The sequence below is a fragment of the Phragmites australis genome, chromosome 19, assembly GCF_958298935.1.
Source record: "Phragmites australis chromosome 19, lpPhrAust1.1, whole genome shotgun sequence".
NCBI classification, from domain to species: Eukaryota; Viridiplantae; Streptophyta; class Magnoliopsida; order Poales; family Poaceae; genus Phragmites; species Phragmites australis.
Window position 1 is genome coordinate 179,862 of NC_084939.1, and position 24,172 is coordinate 204,033.

The window sequence follows — 24,172 nt, forward strand, 5'->3', positions numbered from 1 at the left end:
TAGAACTAAAGAACCTCTTCTGAGTCAAAATACTCCAGTGTAAATTCTTTTCTGAGCACCGGACTATTCGGTAAGTATACATTGCTGAGCACTGGAGCATCTGGTGAGTGTAATCTTATCTGAACTCATCCAATTCAAACTTTCTTTAGTTCCGCTTCGGTAACTTCTTCATGTATTACATATATATGACCTATTAAAACATATATTTGACAAATATATTAATCTTATTGACTATACATACCTAAAAAGGCTACCAAACTTGCATTATTACTGGTAAATATGGCTGGAGTCTGTCTTAGACTCACCACCGTCTGTACTACATAGAGCCACAGCCAAAGCTGTGAGTAATGGAGGTACGTTCATCTAACTCTCGACGTACGCGCCTGCCCGCCTTTCTGTTGCAGAAACTTCGATAGGAGAGGCGCATGCAGGTGCAGCAGCACTCCAGAGTACTTGTACTGACTAGCTAGTGACCGGGAGAGCACATGATCGATCGTTGACGCATTGCTTGCTGCACATCGATCTGGCCAGTTGCTTGCTGTATCGATCGGCCGATCAGTATACGGAATGGATGCTCATCTCGCTCACACTAGTGCTGTTGCTGCCTACAAATTCCAAAATTGAAGTGGTAAACATATGAAGAAGGAACAGAGCATCGATCCCAATCTCAACAAACATATTCTGGATGGAATTCGATCGAGTCGAGGCATTGCATTGGACCCTTTCCGTGTACAAGCAGCATCTGCCGGCCGGCTCAATTAAAGTTCCTTCCACGGGATGGCCTGCACACCCATCATATATGATATACATATATAATATGTAGGACGGAGGTCCATGTCTCGGAAAGCAAAGCAAAACAGCAAAAAGTCTACGTAGTACAACATGCATGTTACAGAGAAACTGAAAGGAAGGATCTATCGGCCCAGTTATTAAGAAAAGGCTTGGGCCTCTCTAGTAGTCCTTCCAGCGGACGAGCATGGAGACGCAGCGGCGCATGATGTAGAGGCGCGCCTTCTGCTCCCTCGCCAGCCTTCCCCCCATGGACACCGTCCGCCGCAGCCCTCTGGACGCCTTGTTGCCCACCTCGCTGCCGGCGACGGCAGTCTCCCTCCGGCTGCTGATTCCCTTGTGCTTTGGCAGCTTCCAGATCTTGTCGCCCAAATGACTGCCGTACATCTTCTTCGTCTTCGCCTTCCTCTCTTCACACACAGACGTACACAACAGGAAGGAACGCACTGTTGTGCACAGAAGGGGAGGGGCTAGAGTTGTCGATCTCCGACTGGATCGAGTTAGTTGTAGGAGTAGATCCAAGTGCTCTCTCTCTCTCTCTATTTATAGTCGAGCGATCGATCTCCAATGCATGCAGTTGCTTTGAGCAATCTGCGCGGTAGATAGATCAATGGTTTCGATATTGCACCACACCATGCATATGATGCATGTCGCCGGAATCAGGGCCATACATGCATCAGGGTCCTTTCACCTCGGCCTGATCCTAAAATATTACGGTATTGGTGATCGTACTCTGATCGATATAATGCAGCAGCAGCAGCCTCAGCATCTAGCTAGCTACCTTAGGACACTGTACGACCACATGACTGCTCTGCTTGCCATGGATGCATGCATATATTCGTGTGGGTCGGCCTACCCCGGCGACATACCACTAGCAGAAAGTAGTAATTCATTCAATTCAAAGCTTCTGTCGAATCAAAAGATTGCATCTTAGCTTTCTTAGCTTAGAAAAACAATGAAATGAAATGTACATCATTATTCAGTTGCAGGTTTGCACCACACCTCGCCCTCAAGGTTAATTCATATCCACGCATTGAGCCTCAGAAAGTACTGTTAATGTAGGAACGAGAATGATGATTAGAGTGGGTGGATAGCTGTCTCAATAAAAAATTTTAAATAAATATTTTCTTCCTATTTCTTACCCAACGCACCTCAAAATGCTTGAGCGGAAGTAAAAGAATTAGAAACACAAAGTAAGAAAACTAGTTCCACAGTAATATGACTCCACAGATGTAATATGAACTATATATTCCATTCAAGACCATTGCATGTGTCTTTGTGCATAAAAACTCGCAACTTTCAAAGAAACTAAAGAAGATATACACCGGATAAGGTTATCCTCAAAGATAATAGTCTAGTGGTAAGAGGACTTAAGACCCGCTCAAATACATGAATATGTAAGTGTTTAACCACTAATATCAAGAGAAACAACCCTATAAGGGTGAAAAACTACAGCTCAAAGAAAAGATCATCGAGTAAAGAATCTCTCCAAGTTGATGATCTAGAGGTAATGGTGCTTAAGACCCATGGGCATACACTCATATGTGAGTTTTATGCGTGTAGCAACAAGAAGAATGACCTCACAAGGTGCTGAAATTTTAGCTAAAAAAATAAAACAAAAATCAAAACCAAAAAACTTGTAAACTTACAAGGAAACCAATAGAGGAAAACTAGAAGGGGGAATTCAAGCATATGCAAAAAGCATAAAATTTATCTCTCAAAACTCTCACCTATTTCATAGGCTAAGCACTTATCCTTCTCTCATCTAAAACCCAAATTCTAAGGCTCTCAAATGGGTGGCACAAGGGGGCTCAAATAGCTGGTTCAAAGCACTCTCTAGCCCTACCTCTCTATTTATAGGTCTAGAAAATTTGGCCCTTAATTTTCCTAACTTTTCCCCAAAATACCCCTCTCTTGTAGTGCACTCCTACCTACCACCGAGGGCATTTTAGTCCATTTTATTCTTCATTTATCGGACGGCCGCGGCGCCTTCACGACTTAGCATCACCTCGACGCAAGCTTCATGATGGTGCCACATACTCCTCCAGTCTTCCCACAGTTTTGAGGCCAAACACCGCGAAACCGCCTGCACGCTTCTCAAAGCGTGACTCACCGCCTTGCTTACACCTTAAGCAAGCGCTTCGATGTCGACGCGTGTACTCTGTCATGCGATCCTGACCGCTAGCAGTCTTTCCCGCTCCCAATCCCTCCGACCGCCTTGTCACTTGCACCGACATTCCCTTCGCTTGACTTTGTCAACACGCCGTCTACATCCACCTTTAATGTTTTGCTTGACCTCCACGTGTTCAGCTAGAATCACCCTTGACTCCACCTAGCCTCCTTAATCGTCTGGCACCAAGCACTCCGCTTGGCCCCGATCATCCCGCCGTCGATCGCCAAGTTGCATCCATCACATACACACTATGAGACAAACAAACACATATCTCTAACTCCAATTCCTATTAGTCCATAATTATTATGCTCAAATGAAATCTCAAATCAATTCAAATCACATCAAAGCTTATGCAAAACCGAAGATCATCAAACCAAATAAATGAGCAAGAACATCGTTACCCTCTTCTCAAGATCTCCGATCATCATGTGTGGAGGGTTTCGCCGCTGAATGTGTTGAGGGGGCCTCACGTGAGGTGAACTCTCCCTCAACCTGTGTGGGTGCAGGCTCGAGAGCAGCCGAAGTGGAAGTAGAGACTGCAAGACCCTCTGCTGGAGTAGAAGAAGCAGGAGTCAGCTCTGGAGCAGGTGTGGTCGAGGGAAGTAGTGGATCATCCTCGTCATCACCAAAAGCTGGAAGATTGTCATCTACAAAGATGTTCTTGCTCATATCCTGGTCACCTGCATACTCAAAGGCAGAACTAGCACAGGGGGTTGATTCATCAAAAGTCACATCACATGATTCCATAATAGTGTTAGTGTCAAGATTATAAACCCTGTAAGAATGACCATAAAGAGAATACCCTAAGAAAATACCATCGGAAGAACGCGACTCGAACTTATCAAGATTGCCACGCTTTAGGATGAAGCAACGACAACCGAAAACTCTCAAATGAGAAATCTTCGGCTTTCTCCCAAAGCGCAATTCATAAGAAGTCAAATTAAAAATCGAGCGCAAGAAAATCCGATTAGAGATGTAGCACGCTGTGCTAATGGCCTCAGCCCAAAACTTCCTAGGAGTCCTATGCTCATCGAGCATCATCCTAGCCATCTTCACCAAAGTCTTGTTCTTTCTCTCAACCACGCCATTCTGCTGAGGAACGCGTGGGGCAGAAAATTGATGTTCAATGCCATGTTCAAGGCAGAAAGCATCAAAGAGATACTTCTTGAACTCAGTGCCATTATCACTGTGAATTGCTTTCAATGCACCAGGGAGTTCTGTGAACAATCTCAAAGCAAAGCTTCGAAAGTGTGAAAACACTTCATCCTTGCTCACAAGAATAAAGACCCAAGAGTAGCGAGAGAAATCATTAACAATGACAAGAACATACCACTTTCCACCCGCCGAACGAACCAGAGAAGGACCAACAGTGTCCATATGGAGAAGTTCTCCAGGTCGTTCAGTCATCACCAGATTGACTGGTGGGTGAAGAGCGGCAACCATCTTGCCATGCTGATAAGGAGCACACACAAGGTTCTTCTTAAACTTATATGCCCTAGTCTCCTATGCCACATCTAAAACTCAGAAGAAGGTTAAGCAAATAAACACCCAGAAGAACTAGAAGACTCAGAAAAATCAGCTCCAAAAACTCTCCCAACTTGAGAAATCTTGTAAATCAAAGCGCTAGAAGAATCAAGAACTCGAGAAGTATTGCGTTTGAAACGCACTTCCAAGTCCTCATCTAGCAACTGAGATACAGACAGAAGATTATATCCTAGATGTTCCACCAAAGTCACATATTTGAGAGTGAAACTCTCATTCATCCTTATCATACCTTTGGCTTTCACCTTTCCTTTCTGATCATCCTTGAATGTGATGTACTCATGTCGCTTCACGGGGGTGAATGCTGGAGAACCATGATGAATCTCCGGTCATGTGACATGAACAATCGGAGTCGATGAGCCACTTGTTCTCCAGACCTCCGCCTGCCACCTCAGAGGGATCCAATTCAGGGTCGTTATCGTCATTGTGGTCGTCCGCTATGAAGCAGAGGCTGGTGAAGTCCTTGGCCTTATTCTTGTTCTTTGCTTGCGGTTCATCCTCCTCCGAGCTATCCTCCTCGTTAGAAGAAGTGTCGATGTCGTTGAGAGCCACCACGAATGCTTAGAAGCCATCTTGGCCGCCTTCTTGGCCATCTTGTCGCAGTTCTTCTTGAAGAAGAGCTTCTTGTTCTTCTTTTTGGACTTATTGTAGTCGTGGTCACCGTCCTCCCTCTTATTGAGCTTGGGGCAGTCCGCTTTGAAGTGGGTAGTGTCACCACACTCAAAGCAGGCACGAGAACCACCCCTCCTCTGGTCTCGGCGGTTGTTGTAGAAGCGGGTGAACTTCTTCACAATCAGCGCAACGTCCTCATCATCCAGCGTGTCCACCTGTTCCTCAGTAACAGAAACCAAGGAAGACAAAGCAAATCGACTCGATGAAGTGTTAGCACAAGAAAAATCAGCTGCAGACTGATTGTCACCACCAGATCCGGAAACCAACGCCATGTTCTGAGACAGGGGGTTTCTGAGACTGATTCGAGCCGCCTTGGCTATCTCGGTGGACTTGAGCTTGCTGAAGAGCTCATCACAAGTCAACGTGTCGTAACTTGAAGACTCTTCAATGCTCGAGATCTTCACTTCCTATATGCTACGGTCAAGAGCATAGAGAAATTTGATCGCTCTATCATAGTCAGAATAGGGCAAAACACCAGTTAATGGAAGATTGATAACAATCCCATCAAAGCGAGTAAACATCGCATCCAAAGACTCTCCGTGGCCTTGCACAAACATTTGGTATTCAAGGGAACCAATAGATGGAAACTAGAAGGGGGAATTCAAGCATATGCAAAAAGCATAAACTTCATTACTCAAAGAGATCAGTCCTATTTTAGGCGGATTACAAAGATTTATCTCTCAAAACTCTCACCTATTTCATAGGCTAAGCACTCATCCTTCTCCCACCTAAAATCCTAGCTCTATGGCTCTCAAATGGATGGTACAAGGGGGCTTAAGTGGCTGGTTTAAAGCTCTCTCTAGCCCTACCTATCTATTTATAAGTCTAAAAAACTTGGCCCTTAAGTTTACTAATTTTTCCCTAAAATACCACTCTCTTGTAATGCACTCATACATACCATTGAGGGTATTTTAATCCATGTTCTTCTCCATTAATCGGACGGCCGCAACGCCTTCATGACTTAGTTTTGCCTCGATGCAAGCTTCGCGATAGTGCCACATACCCCTCCAGTCTTCCCATAGTTTTGAGGTCAAACCGTGAAACCGCCTGCACGTTTCTCAAAGCGTGACTCACTGCCTTGCTTACACCTTAAGCAAGCGCTTCGATGTCGACGCATGTATTCCGTCATGCAATCCTAACCGCCGGCAAGTTTTTCCTGCTCCCGATCCCTCGGGCCGCCTTATCACTTGCACCGGCATTCCTTTCGCTTGACTTTGTCAACACGCCATCTACATCCGCCTTCAATACTTTGCTTGACCTCCACGTGTTCAGCTAGGATCATCCTTGATTCTGCCCGGCCTACTTGATCGTCTGGCACTAAGCACTCTGTTTGACCTCGATCATCCCGCTATCGACCGCCAAATTGCTTTCATCACCTGCACACCATGAGACAAGCAAACACATATCTTCAACTCTAATTCCAATTAGTCTATAATCAATATGCTCAAATAAAATCTCAGATCGATTCAAATTACATCAAAGCTCATATAAAACTGAAGATCATCAAATCAAATAAATAATAATATCAATAAAAAAACTAAGACACATTCCAACTTGATTCTCAATTAAAAAATATTTAGCACCGGTGCGTAACTGCGTACGTCATTTCAGAACACAAGCTCTTGATTTGTTAATACGTACCTAGCCAATTTTCAAGAAATTTGACACAATTAGAGAATTAATCTAACATATATTTAGAAGACAAAATTAAACTTGAGGGCCCCAATTCACTGCGTGGTCATTAGTTTTGGTTAGTCGTGAAAGATAGTATTAGATTATGAAATCAGCGTACGTAAAGCATCAAATGGTATATATTCCCTATCTAGCTTAGCTAGCTAGGCGACGAGGATCTACATGCATGAACCTAATTAAGAAGCCGCGCGTATTATATATATTCCATCGATCCCAGCTGGCTGGGTTCATTGAACCGTACCATGCATCCATGGTTTATGAATGTGCCTGTAATTTAGATGGATGCAGTCAACTAAAGTCTAATTGAGCTAGTTGATGCATGTGCAGTGCACACAACAGCCAGCCTTATTAGCCTAGTGACATGCCTCCTACCACTAAGCGTTTAAGGGTCTTTTGGAACAAAGAAAAAATAAAAGAATTTTAAAGATTTGAATCCTATTAAAAAAAATTCTTATGAAGCCCTTTTGAACAAAAAAATTAGATTTCTAGAATTCCTATAAAATTCCAATTGAATGGTATGGAGACTCGACCAAACTACACTCGATTCAATCAAATGGCCAATCGTCCACTTAAATTGAGAACTAATATACACTCACCAAAAGGCACGACATAGGTTAAACCTCAACTGATGCGATAACTCAATGCACCATTCAATTGAAACGGAGACAATTTCGGCAGTCCTGATATGTGTATTTTGATAATTCCCAAGAGAGCGATTATCCAACAATTGTACAAACATATACATCATAACATCACGATTATACAAGAGTTCAAGTGATTAAAAGTTGATACAATAAACAAGTGACAAGGTATTATCTAGCGTAGTTATACATAAATTACAGCGGAAAAACATCTAAAGAAACCAAAAACCGGTGGCGCCATTTGCCCACAAGACAACCGAACGGGGTTAGTAGTAGTATAGCAACTACTCATCACCACATCACTCTCAGCGGGGCACAAGTAACCGACACCTAAACTTCACCTGTAAAACAATAAACAAAGCACAGTGAGTACGAATGTACTTGTAAGAGTAACTCATATGGGTATGTATATTCTCAACTCCAACGATAATGTATTTGGATGAATTAGCAAGAAATATACCACAAGGTTAACTTGAATTATGTGAAATGCAATTTACGACATAAACATGTGAACACTTAACATAACTTAATATTTAGACTATCCTACATGATCACAACAACATAACCATAGATAACATATGAACCTGACCAGCTGAACATAGAACATAAGGGAACCATCTCACCTTCTCCCACATATACCACCATGCCACAAGTACCAAACGGAACTCTATGGTGACATCTAATCAAAATGAAGTTTGCTAATAACCGAGAGTATGGTAATTCAAATTGATTTTACACCCTACAGGGGAGTACATCTTTACCAACACGACACGAAACCACCCTCCATACAACCCATCGGTTGCAAACGATGATTCATATGACAACCGTTCACGTACCCATCCCGAAACTTTGTTCCCATACCTAAGTATGCGGAGGCCACCTAGGTCTACTTCCGGAGCAACCTTAAATGCCTCCTACAAGCCCTTTCGCTCACATCATGTGCACATGAGTCAAATAAACGCGGCGACTTACGATACTTGGCTTATCCTTTGCCTATTCGAATATGTAATAGTACGCAAAAGTGCTTAAGTCAACAACACCAACAAATGGTACTTAAACGATGCAAACAGTCTATGGCATCTGGGTTCCTTTCCCGACCTGGCCCTAACACCGCCCATATCTTGTCTCATTCTCACAACTCATCCCAACATTGTTTCCATCATGAATAGTAATTAAGTTCTATAGCTCGCGAACGATGGACGATCCATCGCTCAACTTCTATCGGTGACATATGCATTGCTAAGCACTTCAGATAAATTTTAAGTTAGACATTAACATAGTTATACACAGGTTATAAGGATAGAGACCGTTAATAATCAACACAAGAACAATGTAACAAGATAGGTGCTACCCGATTCCCGAAATCAACTCGCTAAACATGGATGTACGATACATAGCAATATCTAGCAAAATTGATCAGTAATTCACCAAAATATAGGAGAAATATATTACTTGCTTTGGTGCTTAGCTTCAAAATCAAGATCAACCACAAATTTCTCCTCAAGAAAACCCATCACTCTTCGATTCGTCGATCACTAAAAGAATGAAAATGCATCGCAATAAGCATGATGAAATGTTATAAAATATGTTTTTATGATGCATGATCATGAACAAGATGCAATGCGACATGTCACAAAAAACATTTGCAAAAGAACACTTGATTGATCGTGCTTGAAGAGGTTTAGACAACATATTGGATAACCTAAGCTCACTGGGTTCTAAGTGTCTAGCGGTCAGACCGGGTGAGGGTGGCGGTCAAACTGTGAGGGTTGGACAGATAAAAAATGATACTAAGTAGCTATGGACACAGTGGCGGTCTGACTCCTAACTATGGAGTCCAACTCAATTCTAGCTAACCAAGTTCTCATCAGACTGGCCCAGGTGGTGGTCAGGCCGCTAGGCCTGGCCGGCAACACCTTGGCGAGGTCACTGGCGTAGGCTTCGGTGACACCTTTGACCAAGAGTGGTACCAAAACACTCTACAGGACTAGGGGAGTTCATATTTTGTGGTTTGGGCGACATACACGGGGCCAAACTCTAGGGCCCTATGGATGACGTCCATGGCTAGGGGTGCAGCTTAGATCTAAGAAAGTTGGGGTTGGTTGGAGCTCGGGGATGATGGGGAAACAGTCGGGGAAGTCTCGCCTTGATGTGGGGAAGCTCCCTAGGGGATTAGCCAGCTCTGAGGAAGTATTGATTTGGAGATCGGGTTCTGGGGTGAAGCTCGGCCTTGAGGTAGAAGAGAATGCGGGGAAGCTTCTCTGGTGAGGATGATGGCGGGGAGTAACTCAGGGAGGCTTGGTGAAGCCCAGGGAAGTCTTCTCCATCGATCTCTTGCTGTTGTGGTCGTTGAGGTGGTGCTCCTCATCTCTCTCTTGGTTTTGGGTGGAGGTGGGAAATGAGTGAGGGAGAGAGAAGAGAGGTGGTCGATTGGGTTTTAAGTGGGCGTTATGAGCCCTGGCGATCAGATTGCGGGTAGGCCCAGTTAGACCACGGGCTAGGCCTACACACAATAAGTTCTCCTTTCTTTCTTTTTTTCTACCAATTCTTTTCCCTTTCCTTCTTAAATGATTTTGGGCTATCGAAACTATTCCAAAAGTAATTCTCATAAGTATATGCTAGAAACTCGAGTTGCTTAACGATGTACTATTTTCCAAACATTTTGAACACTTAAAACAAAAGTCAAAAACATGAAACATGATGCCATGATGTATATGCGTGCTTTATAACTAGGTTAGGGTTTTTGGGTGTGACAAATGGCTTGTTCTATAGGAATTTTGGAGTATTTCTAGCATGAGGTCCAACCTCATGGAAAAATTCATTTGATTCTATCTCTTTTATCTTATTCATGTGTTTTTTCTTTGTTGCATCCAAACGATCCACTGGAAGTTTTCCTACATTCTAGATTCATGTAAGATTGCAAGTGCTAGGTAACTCTAATTCTGTGTTTTTCTTATTCTTATATTTTTAGAATCTTGCGTTCCAAAGAGACCCTAAGGGTGCGTTTGATTGAAGAACAAGATTGGATGGGATATGGCCATTCATATTTTGTTGAATAAGGCGATCTATTTTTTTTTTTTTGTGGTATAGATAGGACGATCCAATTTCCTGTTTGGTTGGATGAATAGAACCTGGATGGGGTTAGCCAAAGTTTTATGGGACCCACATGTTATGTATTTTGTTTTTCATCAAAATATAATCATGCGAGATCATATTTTGTTGATGTAATTACAATAAATACAATGGTACAATTGGATCTCAAATCAAATAAACGGTTTAGGAGATAATATCATTTAAAACATGTTAAAAAAATTACTCTAACCAACCTGAATAAACCACATCAGTAGAAATAAAGCTTATCTAGAATATAGATGGCTCCCTCTAGTATCGTTTTGGTGGATGTGCTCATACAATATCTCAGAGGAATATTCTCTCAAACTGGATATCATATCCAGATTGCCCTTCAATCAAACACTCAAAAAATTGAATGATCATATTCCATCTAAAGATATCTCATGAACTAAACACACCTTAACTAAGCAATCGCATCTTAAAAAAAAAAAGAAAGAAAAAAAACTGTATATGTGTGCCTTAGGGATTGACCAGTCCAAGACATGGATCTAGTTAAAGATTCTGGAGCTTTTCCAATTCGTCTAACTACAGTAACAAAATTAGCCAAATTTCTTAGCCCAGCCCATGTGCATGCTGGCCAGAATTCATACAATAATGTATTGAACCCAATCGGCCGAAGAACAAGCCTGCAACAAGTTATATCCAATTCCATTATCCGGTAAAAAGAATCCGTGAAAATCACCAACCACCGTTTGCTCGCGTGCGTTCCCGACTTCCCGCGCCACCATCGCCATCGCCATCGCCATCGCCGCCGCCGCCCCCGCCTCCGCCTCCGCCTTCCTCCTGCCTATCTCGGCTGCGCGACCTCTCGCCGGAAGCACAGGTGAATCTCCTCATGCCACTCTCTTCGCTCGAGTTAAAGATTTATTCTGTCCCATCTTGCAACTACAGAAAAAAAAAGTTCTCTCTTTTGTATTCCCTGATTGCATGCTTTGTTTCTCTGTTTTTCATCTCCAGTTCCTTTTGGTGCATCATACCACAAGAAAAGAAGGATCCCGGCGATGCCGGTCCGCTGTGCTGCTGATGACGAAGGTCAGTATAGTGGCATCAGATTGGGAAACTCTAAGGAATGATTAAACTTTTAGTTTCTAGGTATCTGATGGTTTTATTCAAGTACGTTTTCTCCCTTTTGGTCAAAGTTTTAATGTCTGGTTCCATCAGAAAGTTTTAATGTCAGATCTTGAGGCAGGATCACTCATTGATTCTATCTTTAGGCAGCAATACCTAACAACAGCTCTCTACGTATAATAGCACTAATCACTCTTTCATCTTATATTAATTACTTTAGATGATCACTTTTAGTACTTTGTTAGTTTGGATGTCTCCTCAAGTATATGTGAGCTCATCTGAACTCAGCACACTCAAATGGCTAAGTAAAGATATATATAGCCTCAACCCCACGAACTAGCCGTTACTTCAACAGCTCAAAAAGGCTATGAACACCGGATATTCGGTGTTAATAGTAATATAAGCATCGGAACATTCGGTACGTATAGTAGCAACAACTAGCCGTTGGACCCCCATCAATCTCATTGTAAACACCAGATGTTTTAGTGTTACCTTGCACTCCATCACCGAACTATCCGGTATATAGACTTGAGTCAACCGAGCCACTTCTCTCTACTATGCATTTGTCTGGTGTGTAGATCTTTAATATGCCAGAACATCCGGCATGTATAACCACGCCAAAACTAGCCATTGCAATTACTCCGGTGTGAACACTGAAACATCGGTGTATTGATCTTTAATCTTCAATAGTTGCAACCTCTTATGAGAAATGCTCCATTGTAGCCAACTCTTCATTGCCAAACCATCTAGTGCGTACAACCTTTGAACCTTCTTCTGAGAATACTCCGGGTTATACAACCTCCATAGTGTCGGAACATCCGATGTGTTCTCCGGCATGTACAGCCTTTGAACCTTCTTCTGAGAATACTCCGGCATGTACAACTTCTATAGCGTCGGACCATCTGGCGTGTACTTCAGTGTGTACAAAATAGCCGGGAAGAATGCTCCGACATGTATCATCGCCTCTACGATGGACTATCCGACGCATATAATTTTTCTGGGACTTATCCAATTCAATCTAATATTTATCCCACTTTGGTGGCTTCTTCACATGTTGTATCCATGAGACCTAATAAAGTATATACTTGACAAACATATTAGTCTCACTGACTATGATATCACTAAGCACTACAATCACATACATATACCCTAAAAAGGTCATATTCGCTACAGCAGGAAACTAAGGCAGACGGCCATTTGCCTAGAGGCATGGCCACAGAATCACTCTGTTTCGGACTGGTGGATCACCGTAACCCATTGTATCCCTTCCTTGCAGAAAGTCTTGAGGTATATGGCTATGCTTATCTCTTAGGAGATTTGGAAGGAACATAACAGGCAAACTTTTGACAAAAAAGGGAAGCTGATAGCTGATGGGGGCATGCCCAATCTTTCGAAAGATAATATGATAAGTCGATTTGGTGAAGCTTCAATATTGATGATCCAAAGGCTCTGACTATAACAGATCGAGAAACCTCGCAACCAGTAAACCACTACTCTGTAGTTATCAACTATGCCAAGACGCGGTGGACCTCACCAAGAAGGTTTTTCCTGCAAGCGAATCAAAAACACAAGCAAGAACATGTAGATGCAATTTGAATAATGCTGATTACCAATAAAGTACTCTAGTTGGAGTTCTACAAACCGATATACGACAAAACTATCTAAAACAAAATAATCTAAGCAAAACTCGAGTCTAAACTACGATAGCTTATATATATATATATATATATATATAAGGCGTGCGGAGGTCGATCTATAGTTGTGCAGTCGTGGATAGAGACGTACACAACTTAAATTCCGACCCGACATGATTACAAGACTCGATAAGACCCAAAACGGTAATACAACACCTTATTTTATCAACTCTGACTTAGCTATAAGGAATATTGGGTCCAGACTAGATCTATTGGAAATGACTCATCATAGGCTTTCCAGCAAGTCCAAGAACACCTTTGTTTTATTGACGTGATATCCTGAGACTCCGAGTAAATTTTAGAGTTTGACTTTAAGTCCAAGTAGACTTTAGAGTTTGATATCCCGTGGAAGGATTAGAGGAGTATGTGGCACCATCACGAAGCTTACGTCGAAGCGAAGCTAAGTCGTGAAGACACAACGGCCGTTCGATGGAAGAAACAATAAATAGATCAAAATACATTCAGTGATATGTAGAAGTGTACTACAAAAGAGTTGTATTTTAGTAACAAGTTAGAAAACCTAGGGTTTAAGTTTTTTATGCCTATAAATAGAAAGGTAAGGCTATAGAAGAGTTTGAACCAGTCACTTGAGTCACTTGTGCCACCCATTTGAGAGCCTAGTGCTAGAGTTTTAGAGGAGATGAAGATAAATGCTTAGCTTATGTAATAGTTGAGAGTTTTTTAGAGAAAAATCTTTATAATACATCTCAGATAGAGCTTACCTTTTCGAGTAATAAAGTTTATATTTTTGCATATACTTGAATTTCTCTCCTTTTAATCTCTCTATTGGTTCCCTTGTAAGCTTACAAGTTTTTTTTCAATTGTGATTTTCTTTTTCTTTTTGAGCTGTAGTTTTTCCACATTTGTGAAGTAATTATTCTTATTGCTAGAGGTATAAATGTTCATATACTTATGTATTTGAGAGGATCTTGAATCTCCTTACCTCTAAACTATCAATTTGGATAGTTGGTTCTTTCGATAACTATCTTTTTGCTTTATTCTTCATTCAAGTTTCAAGTTTTTATGTTCAAAGATACATAAAATAATTTTTAATAAAGTCTATAATTCATATTTCATCCGTGAAGTCATATTTCTTTAAAACTTTTTTTCTCGCTTTGTCTCTCTAAAATTTATACTTTCATTTATGCATTTTTGAAAAGTATTGGGTGAACAAAGAATACACCATCTATTTCACAAGAAATTTATAAAGCACATATTTACCTTCCTTTAATCGTCTATCTCAATCCTACAAATATGCACCGTACTCCTAAACCTACATACTATGCACTTCTGACTTAGTCGCATACGCCAGCTGAAAGGCTATAATAACATATAAACTGATGGACAGAGTAAAAGACAGACCAAACTAAACCTGCTTGAAATCTATGTATGTTAGCCTGTAATAATCGAATTATCGACGTTTGGTTTATGTGTTTCTCCTGTGATCCATATATGAGCTGATGAACCAGATATTGGTACACTAAATCTGCAAAGTAAACAAATAGACACGACATAGATATGCAAAGTATGCGATTGTTAGATGGAAATTAGAGAAAGAGATTGCCTAAAGGAAAAACATGGGGAAAGAAATGGCTCACGCAAACAAGAAGCATCTGACCTATTAACAGAAGTTCAATCACTGTTACTCTGCCAATAAAGCTCAAAGTTCGTATGAGAATCCTAACAGAATCAAATGCCCTGAATAACCAGTGCAACTTTAATTAATGCTTATTCACGCATCTGTTTACTCTACCCAGACGCAAGGGAAATGCCAACAATGTGACGCTACAACACAAACAGAACTTCACAAGACATATACTTTTAAGGCTTTGACACATGAAAAGTCAGACATGTGATCCATAAAATTGCTTGTCAGCTATAGGGTTCTTAATTTTGGTATACATTATCACAGCTCAACAACATGTCCTATATCTAAATCTATAGATATGTAGCCTTAAGCATCCACTTATTTCTACTTCACAAAGTCTCAGCACTCAAGCCCTCTAAAAACTGAAGTCCAGTGAACCACGTCTGCTGGACCATAGTTTCATCAGTAAAACATAATACACTGCAGCTGGTAATAATATAAGTATAGACCATCTACCAAATACCAATATCATCTAGGGTCGGATTGTGGAATCAGGCAAACCAAATTAGCTAGAGATGGACTTATTATCCTCAGCAACCCATGTCGACATGGCATACAGTACCCGCCCCTTCCATCCCTGCAGCAACCAACGGTGATCCTCATCGATGAGAAAGTCTTTGTGGTAATAGTTCTTGACCTTATCTCTCACAACCTTTATGACCTCTGGATTCAATGGTAGCTGCCTCAGCCCAGCTCGGTGGTTCCGCACCTGCCATTGCTTATAAGTCTCAGGGCGTTCCACCCGGTCTGCACCCTCACAAGCGATAACATTCAAGGCAGACCGCCCAAAGATATCCCGCTCGATCAGCAGCCGATCATCATTGTCCCGGGGGATGGTCGCATCAAGAATGTCAAAATGCGCTGAGTAGAAGAACAGTGCCTCCCGGAACCGTGTCAAAAAGAACGGTGCGCCATATGTGCCATTGACCACACAATGGATGAACACGTTAGGGCGCATCTTCCGGATGTTGTTTAGGACCATATCTCTAGGGCTTGGACTGTCCACCAGAACACTCTCGTCCATCAAGTTACCGAAAAAGCACTCACTGTTGACAACAAGAACCTCATCTGGATCAATATTGAGGTCCTCAACATGGACGTTCTCCCACTTTGCTGCAATACCGTGGAACTTGAAGGGCACGCGAAACTGGCGCGCACAGTTGCTGAGGCGGTGGCCTGTTTCGTCAATCTGGTGGGCTGGGCGGAACCCAGGCTGTGGGACGTCAATTGCGGTGAACCTCACCTCTGGTGGTCCACCTTCTCTATTTGCCAGTAAATGGAGCAAACCTGGCCACTGAAATCCATGTTGCACACCATAGTCCACAACATGCAATTTACTCCTCCCTGCCGCAGCATGACAAATTGTCTTGTTGGAGAAGACGAATTTCACCTTCACGAAGCAGCTGGCTGCCATGAGTAGCTTGTATGCCTTGAGGAAGTGCACAACCGAGGTGCGTTTTGCCATGAGCGACTGGTACACCTGGCTCCCTGTGCCTGCAAGTCGTGCCTCCAGTCCCTCGGCGAAACAATATGCCAGCCTCTGTGTGGCGTCTCCTCTCGGCGAGGAGTGCTGCTTGATCTGCTTCAGCAGCTCGTTCACACTTCGGGCATCACCCGTGGACATTGACTGTGCACAATGGATAAGCATGGTGCGCAGATCAACAACCTCCTTCGCGCCCTGCCTCCCCCGCGCCGCCTTCCCGCCACCCCTCCTGCTGCTCCTCTCAGACTCACTATCCTTGGCAATGCGCAGGTCCGTCATGCGCTTGTTGAATTCCTCGTAATCGCAGGACATTATTTCGCGGTACATCTCCCGGGCACCAGTTTCCTCCTGTTCCGGCATCATCAGCTTGCTGTTTCTGCCTGTCTCCGCCTCCAGGTCCTCTTCGTGGTGCCGGTTCTTGCGGCCCCTGCCATTGTTGCTTCCTCCAAACATTAACATTCCATCCACTGTCTCCTCCTTCTTCACTTGGCCGGCAGCGAAGCCACTCGGCGGTTTCCTGTCTCTAGGAAAGGACTCCCCGGAAGTGCCCTCATGGTCGATGAGGAGGCTGTTGTTGGTGGGCAAGAACTTCTTGGCATCTTCCATGCCCTTGAGGAACGCCTGATTGAGCATGTCCATGGTTACCCCGTTCTGGCCACCGAAGAAGGCCGAGGCCAGCGCGGCGTGGTCACCGTCGTCAGCGGGCAAGGTGGTGGTGGACTTTGTCTTCGTCTCCTCCTCCGCGCTATCCAGGAACGCGTTGGCCTCGCTCGCGCTCTTGAAGGGCGCCGGAGTCTGCTGGAATCCCGCGGTGGCGCCGTCTTGCCCCGGCAAGATGAAGGCGTTGACATCGTCGAGCCCCACTCCCATGTCGGGGTACGGCGGGGAGCGTAGCAGCTGGGAGAGCTCGATTGGATCGTAGGGCCAGGTAGCGTCGGCGAAGGCGGGGGCGTCGGAGGAGAAGGATGGCGAGAGGTGGAAGTTGCCGCTTCCGTCGGTGTTGGTGGTCGCGGAATCGGATGAGGACAAGGCGGTGGTGGCGGAAGCGGAGAGGATCTGTGCGTATGGCTGCTGCGCCTGGAGGAGCGCGGGGTGGTCGGGGTACTGGTAGAAGAATTTGTCGTCGATGTCCTCCTCCATGAGCATGCTTGAGATGAAGGGGAGGACCAGGTCGTCCGACGAGGCCGGGTCCTCGCCGTCGAAGCCGCCATCTGGGCGGGGCGTCGGAGGGAGGTCGAGGAAGACGGAGGGGGAGAAGGGCTCGAGAAAGGCTCCCTGCCCCAGGAGATCCCCCGGCGAGGCGGCCATGGCTTGCCGGCGGTAAAAAGAAAATTGAATCTTTGGGTTGGCGATGAGCCCGATTAGCTACTACGAGTACTACTTGAGAGCTAGTGGTGATGTTTTGAGGGAGACATGGAATGGGAGGGGATGGTGGGCGAATTAAAAATCAAATCTTTGAGCTCGATCGTCTAACGCCGTGACCGGTGGGCGAGCAGGGAAGCTTCTGGGAAGGGAAGGCGACCAGATCGATCATTTGTCACTCTAGCACAGTGGATGGAGGGGAGGAGAGGAGACCAAGACGAAATGCAACTGCGACTCATCCCCCCTCTTCTCTGTCCCTCCCCTCCCGTGATTAGTCACGCCGCATCGCGTCGCCGGCACAGGACAGGAGCAGCGGCACGTCCTTGGAGGCTGCTGATCTCACTCGCGAGATCGCGTCCGTTCATTCCCGTCAATGGAGGCTGGATCGGACTGACAAGCATTGGGTCGGGGTACTCGTGTGCCGGTTGCATTCCAATCACCAAAGCGGGGAGAGGATCTTGATTCCTAGGCCACAGCAGATGGATCGATCAACCAACCAACCGGTGATGAAGTCATCCATGGCATGGCACAAAGAACCGATCACTGATGAGTTAGTGAGTCGGGTCAGTTTCCTTGCAGCACAAGACGGGATGGGGATGATCACCATAAGCGTTGCTCTCTCTCGCTTGGCGGAAGATGGACGACAAGCATCTGCCATCAGCGCCGCGACTTTTTGGAGCCCACGGCACGGGTGCGTGCATGATTCCGCAGACAGAGTGCTCAATTTGTTGGCTGGTCCAACCCGCATCTTAATTAATCAGTCGTCCTCTACCCGCGCGGCCTCGATCAGGTGATCCTACTTCAGAAACAAGGGTACAAAAGTCCAGCAGTCAGTCTTGACCAAAATCTAGCTAGAGAAGAGAGTTCATGCACGCATGCATGCTTGCTGGATCCATCGAGTCCTTATCATTCATAGTTATATCATATGCATAACTATTAGCCTGCTTAATCTATTAATTTCCTGGGTCCTGAATAACTTAATTGTGATCGATGACCTGTCCAGGACGACATTGACCATTTCCTCTCCTCATTGTTGAGTCCAAAGCTAATGGGCCTAGCGTAGCAGAACATAAGGCCAGTACTTGAAGTGCATATACTACATGTATGAAAGGCCCATCCTCTCAGAGAGAAAAAAATACACATTAATTGGCCGGTACAATATATATCTCTACTAATATAAACCTAATAAAAACCCTGAAAGAAATTCGATCTCCCCTTAATCCTGTCCCGCCTAATTAAAACCAGAAAAAACCGGTATTCGAGGATGGGACCCTGTGGCTCCTCCCTTCCTGATCCAGTGATGGCGTAGCCGTGCTCCTCTTGGTGCTGCCAACACCTCTGTCATTGCATCTCTCTTTCTCTCTCTCCCTAAATAAATTTCACAAACAGTCTTGCACCATTTAAGTTAGTGGCTCCTCTTGCTTTTGAAGTTGTCAGTACAATACTTAAAGGCGCCAGTGTTATGCAATCTCTCGGAAGACACTGTCACTTCAAACAAGTGGTGCTTTCTTCTGAAGGTGGACAGAGTTTAATTTCCTATGACATGAGTGAGTTGATGTGAATCGCAGCTAATGACAAAAGGTAGACTGGATGATTGTCGTCGATTACCGCAATGACTTTCAGATCACCCTTGACCTGTGACTGTTTTCAGAAGCAGGAATAGCAGAGAATATAAATGCAAAAGTTGATGACTCTTTTTCAATGTCTTCTTTTGAGGGACAAATTCCTGTCTTCTTGTTTTTGTTGTTTTTTTCCCCAGGATTTGTACCATGAGCTGTATGCATTACATAGATTTAAGCAACCGTACTGCTCTAAGCTAAAGGGAAAGGAACATTCAGATATATTTGAGAAATGTATGATGCCTATTTATAACATTATATTTCTTTTCAGTAAGAAAAAAAAATGCCGATCCATTGTGTCACTTGTTCCATGTCCATTGTGGCATTACCTAAACAAAATGACATTGTGCATTGTGTTTGTGTCCATTACCTGAACAAAATGGGAATATGGAAGCTACGACGATGATACTTTCTTATCCTTACTGTTTTATTTGAACCCAAATCCTTCTCAATATGGCAATGTAGCTATAGTTCTTTGAACTTTTCACACTATAATAAATTAAATTGGCAGGATATAATATTCAAATTGTGATACAAGAGTTGAAGACCCAAAGGAATTGTAAAGAGCTTGGAGAAAAGATCTCTCCGGTCTAAGACATTGGAAGAAGTTGGTAGCTTTTACTACATATTTCACTTTGTATGCTACGTTAGCCTATCCTCTTTTTGTTTCTAACATAGATTTCTCATGATAGGTAGTCGAGAAGCTTGTAGATGTGCACTACTTACAAATTGAGATCAACAGTTCTTTTGATCATCTTGTATTTCCATGGCCCGATGTCTCCTGTTGAATTAGTGACAATACCAGCTGATTCTCGTAACACATTTGCAGATGAAAGTGCATGGAGTGCCGAATCAACTATGAACTGTCAAAGGCTAGGACCTGACGAGCTTGCATTGCACTATGCAAACATTATCATTCAGATATATAGCCTTGTAAGTTCCTCCACATTGTTTATGTTGAGCCACCTCAAGTTTCTAAGTTATTTGCTTGTTTTTGCCACCATATCAAATTGAATGCAAGTACTTGTACACCTCTCTGGTTAGGACTTAGGGTTCTAGGAGGTGGCGGATGAATGGAGTGGAGCGGGAATAGGTTGCATCATGTTTTATGGTATCAAGAAAATCTCAAGTTAGTTAATTATTTTGAGTTCAGTATGATTTCAATCCATCTAGATTTTTCTTGACATGGATAGTTATTTTGAGATCTTGAGTTGGGTTGGAGCTACCCTAAATGTGCACGACTAACTCAGCCTGGCTCTACACACTTGGAGGAGAAGGAATGATGGTGCGTCTACGTCCTAACTTGAGGCAAGAGGGGAAGTTGTGCTACTGTTTGAGACATGGGTCTAGTGGTCCACAAAAGAAGATGCAATGAGACTGAGAGTAACTGAATCAAGTATATTGGTAGTTTTGGATTAGGTATTGTTGGGGGAAATATCTTAGCCCACGGATAATACTAAGGGGACGCCATCAAAAGCTTCTCCGGAGACTCTTGGGCTTCGGACTCCCTGTATAGAAGCTAAGGCTTCCGGATGCTGTGAACCCCTTAGGCCACCGCCTCTCGAGACAAGGGAAGAAGCTGGCCTCCGGAAGAAATATCAGCAAAAGGAGAACACCAAAGGCAACTAGCCTAACACGAAGTGACCCACAGTTAATGCAAGTGCAAGTGGTGGCCACCCTGACATCCCAGCACAAGTGGGAGCTAGACTGATACCTTAGAAATGTGGCGCCGCAATAGGTGATCGGTTGAGTACCATGTCCTTAGGGCTAATTGCACTATTGTATTGTCATAGTAGATAATATCTTCTGATTAGGGGTAAATGCATCCTACCTAGGCTCATGTTGTGCGATTTGACTGGCCTAGGCTCCTGTGGTATAGTGATAGTTTGTATTACTATCTCTGTAAGGGCATACTTGCACATTTACACCCTAAACAGCACTATAAATACACACACATGACCATCAGGCCAGAGGACCAATATTTTTTATTATCAACACGTTTTTTGTTCTCCCTCCTCTCTACTTCTTCTCCAAGCTTGAGTCTCTTCTCTAGAAGAGACTCTCGCCGCACTTTATTCGTGGAAGATATCTTCTCCTCCGACAACAAGGCTCCATCTATGAGGACATAAACATAGAAGTAGAAGGGGAGGTAGGACACCACCAAATACCACTAAGGCGCTACCCCAAGTAGTCGTTTCCATCGCCGCACCCATGCAAGCGTATGCACGGCAGCCGCGACCAGGCACACCATGTGCACCCACCAACCCCACAGCTTAGCGGAACAGCGACCATCCGGCCACCGCCGACCCAACAGCTTGGGTTGGCACGGAGCTCCAAGCCAGCGCGGAGGCGTTCCAACAGTGACGCAGCAAGGACCCCGTCGCACCCCAAGGGGTTACAGCCAAGGCCGCAGCCAGACAAGCTGCCCTCCAATAGCTCTAGGCGCTCGAGCCTAGAAGCGAGCGCCTAGAAGCACTCATGCGTGGGCTCGACCCCTAGATGCCTCATGTGACGACGTCCAAGGCACCTTCATTGAGCCAGTATACTTTGAGAGCCTGGTCGGCCGGCAGCCCTGATGGCCTCCCCGCGGGGAAGCAAGCTCTGAGGAGACCACCGACCCTGGGGGACGCAGATCCCGCCGACATCCTTAGCACCGACCACAAGCTCCAGACCCACCGAAAGGGTACTGGTGCATCCTACACAGACCCGGACGTGGCCACAATACAGACGGCTGCCGAACTCTCATAGCTTTCCGGGAGGATTACCTCAAGAGACAGACGGGACACCCAGCAAGGGAAAAAATCAGCGACAGGCGACCCAAGGGCCACAAGCCTGCAGCAGGCCTCCGAGTGGGTGACCGGGCCTTACCAAGCCCCTCGGCCCGTTACGAGGACTGAGTCGCGAAAAGGCCCTAGCCATAAACAGATCCAGCAAGCCTCCAACGTAGGGTCCCCGCTTGAGCCTCCGGAGTGGTTGGGGCCCACGACGTGCCTCCCCCGTCGGGTTCGACAATGGTGGGATTGGTCGTGGAGAAGAGATGCAGGGCTCCGGCAATAGGGCTTCGAGTCCTCCAGATGCCCACACAGCCCAGACCCTTCGGCAAGCAGCCCAGGTCGGAGAAGCTGACCCTTCCGCCGCCTTCAGGCTACGGAGTTCTTCCTGGCCTTCAACCTTACGGTGGAGGCCTCATTTTGGCAAAGGTACGCCCACTTATGGCCACCTAGCAATAACTTACCTAGCTAGTTAGTATTTATACAACAAAGTCAACGTACTTTGAAAGTAGCTAGCTTATCTGATTGAAAGTCTCTACGACAGATAGCTGCTAGGTAGCAACATGATAACGTAAGACTTAAGTTATATCTCTGTTTAACAATAAACAATAAAACCTAAGTTATATCTACAGTCAAAACTTAAGTTATACCTTTGTTGAAATAAAGCATAGAGATTAAAAACCTCCCCACCGATGGCTTAGCCTCGATGACAGAGACATCTTAAAAACCTCCCCACCGATAGCCTAGCCTCGGTGACAGAGACATCTTAAAAACCTCCCCCACCGATGGCATGACCTTGGTAGCGGAGATACCTTAAAAACCTTGAAAATCCTCCGACAGGTCATAGGCGAAAGCCCCAATGTCGTAGAGGTATGAAGAAACCCTCCAGCGAGTTGTAGGCGAAAGCCCCGATGCAGCAGAGGTATTAAAAATCCTTCGACGGGTTGTAGGCAAAAGCCCTGATGTCATAGAGGTACTAAAAACCCTCCGACAGGTCATAGCTGAAACCTCCGATGTCATAGAGGTACAAAGAAACCCTCCGACAGGTCGTATGCGAAAGCCCCGATGCCGTAAAGATACTAAAAACCCTTCGACAGGTTGTAGGCAAAAGCTCCGATGTCGTAGAGGTACTAAAACCCCTCCGACAGGTCATAGGCGAAAGCCCCGATGCCGTAGAGGTACTGAAAACCCTCCGACAGGTCGTAGGCGAAAGCCCCGATGTCATAGATGTACTGAAAACCCTCTGACAGGTCATAGACGAAAGCCTTGATGTCGTAGAGGTACTGAAAATCCCCCGATAGGTGGTAGGAGAAAGCCTCGATGTCGTAGAGATATTGAAAACCCTCTGACAGGTTGTAGGCGAACGCCCCGATGTCGTAGAGGTATAGAGAAACCCTCCGACAGGTCATTGGCGTAAGCCCTGATGCCGTAGAGGTACTGGAAACCCTCCGATAGGTCGTAGGCGTAAGCCACGTTGTCGTAGAGGTACTGGAAACCCTCCAACAGGTCATAGTTGTAAGCTCTGATGTCGTAGAGGTCCAAGAAAACCCTCCGATAGGTCGTAGGTGTAAGACCTGATGTCGTAGAGGTACAAAGAAACCCTTCGACAGGTCGTAGGCGAAAGCCCCGATGCCATAGAGGTACTGGAAACCCTCCAACAAGTCGTAGGTGTAAGCTTTGATGTTGTAGAGGTAAAAAAAAAACCCTCCGACAGGTCGTAGGTGAAAGCCCCAATGCCGTAGAGGTACTGAAAACCCTCCGACAGGTCGTAGGCGTAAGCCCCTATGTCGTAGAGGTACTGAAAACTCTCCAACAAGTTGTAGGTGTAAGCCCCGATGTCGTAGAGGTACAAAGAAACCCTCTGGCAGGTCAAAGGCATAAGCTTC

The 24,172-nt window shown here is 44.7% G+C and overlaps 1 protein-coding gene across 1 annotated transcript; it reads right to left on the minus strand.

Annotated features, from left to right (window-relative positions):
* Positions 1-15,222: 15,222 nt before the first annotated feature.
* LOC133900483 (scarecrow-like protein 34) lies at positions 15,223-18,533 on the minus strand. Its single transcript, XM_062341643.1, has one exon. It carries the CDS (start codon positions 17,840-17,842, stop codon positions 15,557-15,559), a length of 2,286 nt encoding a protein of 761 aa, XP_062197627.1. The 5' UTR covers positions 17,843-18,533; the 3' UTR covers positions 15,223-15,556.
* Positions 18,534-24,172: the final 5,639 nt, after the last annotated feature.